Source organism: Lissotriton vulgaris, unplaced genomic scaffold, assembly GCF_964263255.1.
Source record: "Lissotriton vulgaris unplaced genomic scaffold, aLisVul1.2 SCAFFOLD_837, whole genome shotgun sequence".
Taxonomy (NCBI): Eukaryota; Metazoa; Chordata; class Amphibia; order Caudata; family Salamandridae; genus Lissotriton; species Lissotriton vulgaris.
Genome location: NW_028247673.1, coordinates 627,016 through 635,630, shown reverse-complemented (window position 1 = coordinate 635,630; position 8,615 = coordinate 627,016). Strand labels below are relative to the sequence as shown.

Genomic DNA, 8,615 nt, shown 5'->3' with positions numbered 1-8,615 from the left:
TTGTAAACTTCCTCATCATCATCTTCATCTTCCGGTTCTGGGAGTGATTCAAACACCTTTCTGCCTGTTAGACCCAAGCTGTGCAATAAAATATGTTGTTTCCTAAACTCACTGAATTTCTCCCCACCAATTGCCACTAGATATGACTCAAAAACGTTTTCCCATTCTTCCCAAGGCATACTGGGTTCCCCACACTCATTCAAGAATGATGCAGGTTGTGTCATACTTGCGGCTGCCATGATGATCTAACAGCATAGATAGAGTAAGATTCTGTGACAGAGGGTATTCCGCTGACCTGTGAATTCCTTGGAAAACTGATGTTAAAATTATTAAACCATACCCCTTAACCGGTAATAGTACACTAATACTCACAACGCTTATAAAAGTTGTATTATACTTTGTGCTAAACAATACTTTAACTGTAAACCTTCTCACATATGGTAAAACACAATAGATTTCCCTTCTGAAAAGCACCAAAATAATGCTCTGATAGACATGTGATTTAATGTACACAGAGGACACAGTAAAATATACGATATGACCAATGGAATTACAGAAGTAGGTTTGCTAACATTTTGCTCGGTTATCAAAATCTGCCAGCAGCAAACAAAACTACATTCACTTTTCAGTACCACACAGAAAATGATCACATGTAAACTAAAAGGTTTTATTTTACATATATGCTTCTCTCGAGCAAAGAGTGTTATTTCAAATGATCGTTCCTCTTAATGTAGAATAAAAGGTGTTTAAATTGAAATGTGAGTATTTGGTGTGCATGTTACCGTGAGAGGGGAGCTCCCTTCCTTGCTATGACACACACAGGAGTGCGTATCTCCATTGTTTTTATTTATGTTTATTTACTTTATAAGGTGTGCGTGTCACCGTGAGGGAATTAGGTTCCTTCCTCGTTTTGACAAGCACAGAAGAGAGTGTCTCCATTGCTAGGGGAGGTACTCCGGGTAAAGTTTTCCGGCCCTGAGGTGCTGCTGCGTCGGAAGAGGCAGTACTGAGGAGAAAGGCAGCTTTCTACGGCTATGCTTAAGATTCCTGACAGGAATACTGCTCGTAGACAAAGCTAACCCGTCATACACTGCCCTCTTGGGAGGGAGGGCGAGGGGTGGGAGAAAAGTAGACCAAAAGTTGTTTGTGTGTGTAAAAGGCCGCTTTATTAAGACACAGGTGCACATTACAAATACAAACCTTGGCAACGCCTTACAAAACTAAACCTCACTAAATAAATAAATAACTACAAACTTCAGCCCCCCGGACCCTCCCCCACCCCTAAAACATTTGAGCCCTCCCCCTCCCAACAATACATCAATAAACAATATAACAGCATTATAACATTACGTCATCAATAAAACATTACGTCATCAATAAAACATTTCGTCATTAATCAAACATACGTCATCGTTAAAACTTTATTCGTCAAACCACAATTGCAATAACAACGGTCAGGTCCTCCATAACCATAAACCCTGCCTGACCCTGCACTCCTGCAGCTACCCCCTCACAAAACTGAACGGTCAAACCATGACCAACATACCCCAGCACTTGTCAAAGAAATACTTGAACTAATACTCAACCCGCAATCTGCCTAAAACCGTAACGATACACAAAAACACCGCACAGCACCTGTGTCTAGCGACGAATACAAATACAAGAAAAAACACCCTGTACACCGGTGGCCCACAAAACAGCCTTTTTCTTAAAAAGAAAAATTGGAACAAAAATACCAAAAATGGGAAAAAACTAGGCCGCGAGGGGAAAAAAGAAAATTAATGCAAAAAGAGGGAGGGAGGGTGGGACAAAAAAGCTACAAGCCCTCCTAGCCACCAGGTCACCAAACCTAAAATGGTGGCTGGGAGGCGGTGATAGGGGGATTTATAATTGGGCTATACTGGTCCTACTAGACCAGCCCAAATCTGGAACCTTCTGGCTACTTCTAATGTAAAACCCCTCGCAGCCCTCCCAAACCGCCGGGGGAGGGGACCTCCCGGCGGTCGGCTCCCTCCCCCAAGCCCCCCTTGGGAGGGAGGGCGAGGGGTGGGAGAAAAGTAGACCAAAAGTTGTTTGTGTGTGTAAAAGGCCGCTTTATTAAGACACAGGTGCACATTACAAATACAAACCTTGGCAACGCCTTACAAAACTAAACCTCACTAAATAAATAAATAACTACAAACTTCAGCCCCCCGGACCCTCCCCCACCCCTAAAACATTTGAGCCCTCCCCCTCCCAACAATACATCAATAAACAATATAACAGCATTATAACATTACGTCATCAATAAAACATTACGTCATCAATAAAACATTTCGTCATTGATCAAACATACGTCATCGTTAAAACTTTATTCGTCAAACCACAATTGCAATAACAACGGTCAGGTCCTCCATAACCATAAACCCTGCCTGACCCTGCACTCCTGCAGCTACCCCCCTCACAAAACTGAACGGTCAAACCATGACCAACATACCCCAGCACTTGTCAAAGAAATACTTGAACTAATACTCAACCCGCAATCTGCCTAAAACCGTAACGATACACAAAAACACCGCCACCCAGAAAGGTAGGCGGGGAAGACACGCCTCCCTTTCTGCCCCCCAACCGCGAAGCGAAAGAGAAACGAGAAAATCAACGCTGCATAGCCAATGCCCGGGATAAGACCTCACGGAGCTCCAACAAGTAAAGATCCATGCCCACACGGGACAAATGAACTCCATCATCCCTAAAAAACTCAACAGAATCAATCTTAATGTCCCTGTGTGAAATTCTGCTGAAACCAAGGCTCCTACAGCAACGAGACACCTCTGAATTCACTTTCTTCCTAGCCCGATCGACAGCCCTGGGGTTCACAGCACCTCTCCATATCCTACGGGGAATCAACTCTGTCCAAAAAACATGGCACCCAGCCCACATGTCCTTAATAAGGCCTAAATCTCGTTTCATAGCTCGTAGCAAAACTACACCTTTCGTAGCACAAAGGTCATTTTCTCCCAAATGAATAACTAAAATATCTGGGCATAAACCGCCCACCATGTTGTTGTTCAAACAAGGGATTAACTCTCTCCAGAGCATCCCGCCTTTACCCTTCCAGATTACGTTAAACATTCGGTCATTGAAACCAAGTAGATCTCCAAAATAACTCTTCGCTGCCTGGACTCTGGCCCACTTGACAAAGGAATGCCCCACTATCCAGACCGTTACCACCGAGGAGCGAGGCCCAGCAACGGATCCTGAAAAAGAAAAAAGAGTTAGAATCATGTGAAGGAGGGCGACGCCTGCGCCTCCTCAGCAGAGCTCCTCACATAACGCTGGAAACAGTTGGAAGACCAGCGCCCCAAACGCATAATATCCCTCTCAGACCAACCTCTATTAAAAGCCTCAGTGGCTGCACCTATTCGGAAAGAGTGAGTACCATAGAGATTGCCATCAAGACCTATGTGCTGTAAAGCTTTGCGCAAAACCATTCGCAATTGATAAGTTGTTACAGGGTTGCCATTGATATGTCGGAAAACAAGGGCTTCATCACCACCCCCACATAATGAACGCCAGCGCTGCGCCAGCATTAGAGGGCAAGTAAGCTTCGGAGCACGTGCCTGCAACCACACACCTTTCCCCCTACCTGTCTGATCAGTTTTAGAACTGGCCAACCAGACGTGAACTCCCTCATCATAACAAAAAACGTCCTTCCAACACAATCCACACTTATATTTCGACCCCAGCAACTCTGATACTCTGAAGGCTCCAAAAAACATGAACACCATCAGCATTGAGAAAACACATGCCTCAAAATCATCCGAACAAACTAAAGGCAAAACTGTGATTAATCTGGCAAGAACTTGCCAAGATAGGGGGGCTCTGGATCTACCAACGTGCCCTTGCTCCCTGGCCCAACCCTCCAGCATCCTCCTACCAAGTTCCCCCGCTGATGGAGGATAGCCCCACAACAACTTCCCCATGAAAGCAATCCCCGCCAGTTTCCCAGCAATGGTTACTTTGGTTAAACCCTTATCCATGAGGTCCAGTATGAAATTAACAACATCATCTGACCGACGCGACAGATCCTCCCTTCTGACAGCACCAGATTCCAGGAATTCCTTCCATGCCAGGGAATACGCAGAACGCATAGACACAGACAAAGAACCTACCACCAATTGTATGACCCGACCTCGCCGACGTGCCACAGATGACTCGGCATCGGAGTCGGGGATCTGTCTGCGTCCCTTGCCAGTCCACGGAATCTCCCCCACTGTGAACGAGACAGAGCATCCGCAATGTCATTGTCCACGCCAGGAATGTGTAAGGCACGAAAATGAATATCGTGTTTCAAACAACCCAGAACGAAAACTCTCATAAGTTTCAACACTTGCTCGTCCCTGGCCGATTGGCGATTCACTATCTCCACAACAGCCATGTTATCCACACGAAACAGCACTTTCTTGTGTGCCAATTCCTTCCCCCACAGGGTCAAGGCAACCAATAAAGGGAACATTTCCAGGAAAGTGATGCTACGACCACCATTCAACCATTCATCAGGCCAACGTTCTGCACACCATTTGCCATTCCAAAAGAGCCCAAAACCATCACTGCCAGCAGCATCCGAAAACATTTGTACATCCCACTGAAAGTCAACATCTCTGACCAAGGGAACACCATTGAAAGCATTCAGGAAAAACTTCCACATTCTCAAGTCCTCCTTAACCCCAGCAGACAGACGAACACGATGGTGAGGCAATTGATGACCTGCCAAAGCCCTGCCCAGTCTTCTACAAAAAGTCCTGCCCGCTCTCACCACTCTGCAGGCAAAATTCAAATGGCCCAAAAGCACTTGAATCTCTTTCACCAACACTTTTCTCTTCGCCAACATCACATCCAGTAATTCAACCATGTTGACCCTTTTGTCCTCGGGCAGGCGAGCTGACATAACCACCGAATCTATTTCAATACCCAAAAAGGAGAGGACAGTGGCAGGGCCCATTGTTTTCTCGGGAGCCAAAGGGACTCCCAGATCCTCCATGAGCCCTTGGAATGTGTCCAGAGCTTTCTGGCACTCCGCGGAGCCCGGGGATCCGACAAAGAAAAAATCATCGAGATAGTGTGTTACAAGTGAATGACCGGACTGATGGGAAAAGTACCATTGCAGAAAAGTACTAAAACACTCAAACAAAGCACATGATATGGAGCAGCCCATTGGCAGAGCCTTGTCCACGTACCAGTTACCAGCAAATTGTATACCTAAAAGGCTCCAATCGTCCGGGTGGACAGGCAACAGCCGGAAAGCAGACTTGATGTCACACTTAGCCATCTCAGCGGCTGCGCCCGCAGTCACAACCAGTGACATGGCCACGTCAACCGAAGAATAAGAGACAGACACTGCCTCTGGGTCAATAAAATCGTTAACAGACGACCCTTCAGGCCATGACAAGTGTTGAATCAATCTAAACTGTCCCGGCTCCTTCTTCGGGACAACTCCAATTGGTGAAACAATCAAGTTAAGGATCGGCCAATCGTGAAACGGGCCAGCCATCCTCCCTTCATGTACTTCCTTATTAAGTTTGTCTTGTACTACTGTGGCCTGTTCAGAAGCTGATTTTAAATTGGCAGACCACCTCCGTTCCCGAGAGCCCAGGTAACCCAGTCGGAAACCAAACTGAAAACCTTCCAATAGTGTAAGTTTCGCTGACTCGTCTTCGTAACCATGCAAAGCAATGCGCAGCCTCTCTAACTTAACTGGTGTACGAGCCCTTGGACCCAGCACCCTTAGCACCTCTGTATCCCCTTCCCCCTGAAAACTGCGAGGTCGTACTTGAAGTTCCTGAACCCGTTTGCTTCCCTTTGGGGCTCTCAGAGGGTTGATTGTCCCAGCATTTGGACAACGGATGTTTCCTACCACAACCTGAGCATTCATGTTTAAATTTACAATACTCTCTGGTGCAGGAGCCCCTGTTAAATTCCCAACAGAAACCAGACCCCGATTGCATGGTTGCATTGACCCCCACCCCTCCCCGGGTGGGCTTCCCCTGAAAGGGCCGGTAAACTAATGGCAAACCACTGGCCGTGAAAATAGTCTTCCCCCCTGACGCTGACCCCATTGTATGTTGCCACAAGTCATTATCCAGCTCCCCCCACTTAGCCTCAGGATCCCAAGCCATCCTGGCCCTAAATTCCTCATCATACTGAGACCAAGCAAAACCACCCCCGGTGATCTGTGCCTTACGAATGACGTCCATGTATTTAAAAAGGGACACGCTGCGCTCAGGGAACTTTTCGCAATATACACTGGCATAAATCAAGAATGCCGCTGTCCAGTTTTCAATATTCAAAGGCACTCTAGGGCGTTTAGCCAGTTCAAATTCCTCCTCTTTAGATCCCTCTTTAGACCGGACTTCCCGGTGCAGTAGCTTAAGGAGTTCCACATACTCACCATTCCAAATGCGTTCCTTGGTGCTTAACATTAAATGAGCCCCTAAAGGTTTCGTAACTCCCATATAAGGCAATTTTTTGATCTTTAACTCCTTACTGGCCACTGGCTCTTTAACTTTGCTGGAAGCACCAGCCATAACACCACTTTCAACTTTGTTTGTAACTTCTACCACATCATCTGTACCAACTGCAGTGTCTTGTACATAACGACCTTTGACCAAACGGCTAGCACCAACATCTATTTCTGTGTCACCACCAGTACCCACAGACACCATCATAGGTTTGGCCTGTGTGGCTGATTGCTCACCTGGCAACAGAGAGACCACTCCCGATGGCTCCGCCCGTGGCGCCGAAGTCAATGCATCCGGTCTGCGAGGCGCCCTACCCGATGGGCCGTGCTCTCTTCTCCCTTGCACTGTACTCTGGACCACTGGAGCCTGTAAAACACTATGAGAAGCATGAGAGGGCACCCCCCCCTCTGTATCCCGCAGTTCACCTTCTTCAGGACTCTCTTCATCGTAGTCCAACACCTCTGAATCCACACTGGTATGAAACAACTCACCACGGGTCTTACCCAACCCGGTATCAACAACTTTACATTTCAAAGATTTTTGAACTCCATGAAGGGGAGCAGGCTGTACACGCCTGTACCTCCCCGCGTGTTGACTCTGCAGCTCCATAGCCGCCGGCAAGGCCTGCCACCTATACCTGCTACTCGTTGGGGCCAGCGGGGTCACGCCAGACCCTCGTGTGCTGGCCGCGGCGGGATCCCTCGGTGGAACAGAGAGGGCCGCGCTAGGCATTCTCGTCGCTTCCCCTTGGCGAAAGTGGACTGGACCGCGCCCTGCCAAGTCTGGATCGCCGCCCCTATTCCTATCCTGAAAAGAAAAAGTTTGGACTGGTGTGCTAGGGTCCCTAAAAGCAACACTCGAAACAGACCTTGACCTCCGTAAATTAGCATCAACAAACGACCCCTGACACCTCTCCAAAGAACGTCCCCTAATGCAACCCTTCAATGGCACTTCCCTAACCGGAGAGTCGCCTATCATCTCTTCCTCATCACTCTCATCCAAGTTAGCGCCCGCTGCCGCTGAAGAAGAGGCCTGTAAATGGATCCCCACACCCCTCGTGAGGCCCTCAATATCCTTGTGAAGACCACGCTGCGCCAAACCTGCTGTACCAAAATGCTCCCATCCAGGAGAACCGAACATGATATAAGGACCTCTAGCATCTCCATGGACAGGCCCTCCAATCACCTGCCTGGAAAACCCTTCACGCTCCAACAACGTATTTGAGAAACCCACAGCCCCTGTAAACCTCACACCAGGGTGAACCAACCCCACAAAATCATCCCCTACCGCGCTACCCAATCCCCCCAAACCTGGGCCATGCGCAGGTGCAGACCCCCGACTCTCAGCATGAAAAGCTCCATGACCCCCCTGTGACAATCTCCTGTCATCCCTCCGTAAACGGACATTCCCCTCCTGCAAACCAGGAAACACAACAGCCCCTGACCTTACCGTGTCCTGGCCCAAAACCTCACCAGTCATGGAACTACTTTCACCCATCTGGGCCCACTCACCTTCTCCTCTGGATCCCCCTCCAACAGACAAAGCAGCACCCACATAAGAACCAGGGGTAGAGAATAATAACGGGCTGCCCACATTACTGTCCACACCCCCATGAGCAGTAACAACATCCTGTGTAAAAAGAACCTGGCCAGCATGAGACTCCATACCAACCTGACTTCCCAACCCACCTGTAACAAGTTGGCTAGAAGCCCTAACATCAGCCACATCCATCCCTGATACAGCAAGGTTCGAAGGTGTCAGCAACATTCTAGCGCCTGGAACAATATTAATCTGTGTCTCTGCCACCAAACTCGGCTCCACATTCAAGTCCGGCATATAGTGCTGCTGAGAGGCCCCATGACACACTCCCAACTGTATAGAACCCCTGCGCTTCCCTCGCGCAGATACCACAAGCTCTGGCTCTACTCTGCGCTCCCCCACTGGGTCAGAAGCGGAGCGCTTCTTACTCCCTCTCCGCCCCCCCCCTCCCCCGCTTGGCCATCACCATGGGAACCGACGTGAGCGCTTCAGCTTCGAAGCCTCGTACCACCCGCCCCGCCGAAGAGAACGAAAGCGCGTCAGGCGCTTGAACCGGTTGCCTTGGGGACCTATGCACCT

At 48.5% G+C, this 8,615-nt stretch overlaps 1 protein-coding gene across 1 annotated transcript; it reads right to left on the bottom strand.

Moving 5' to 3' along the window:
- Window positions 1-2,634: 2,634 nt before the first annotated feature.
- On the bottom strand, window positions 2,635-7,726 carry LOC147665081 (uncharacterized). Its single transcript, XM_086949775.1, has 2 exons — window positions 6,734-7,726; window positions 2,635-3,236 (listed from the first exon to the last, which is right to left on the bottom strand). Exons 1-2 carry the CDS (start codon window positions 7,635-7,637, stop codon window positions 2,635-2,637), a joined length of 1,506 nt encoding a protein of 501 aa, XP_086805901.1. The 5' UTR covers window positions 7,638-7,726.
- Window positions 7,727-8,615: the final 889 nt, after the last annotated feature.

What these genes read in the sequence shown, in the direction of transcription:
- LOC147665081 (XM_086949775.1), bottom strand. Translation starts at nt 7,637, where the DNA reads ATGTTCGGTTCTCCTGGATGGGAGCATTTTGGTACAGCAGGTTTGGCG. An exon ending in AGTGGTCTCTCTGTTGCCAG is followed by an intron (nt 3,237 to 6,733) that starts GTGAGCAATCAG and finishes TTTCTTTTTCAG; the next exon opens with GATCCGTTGCTGGGCCTCGC.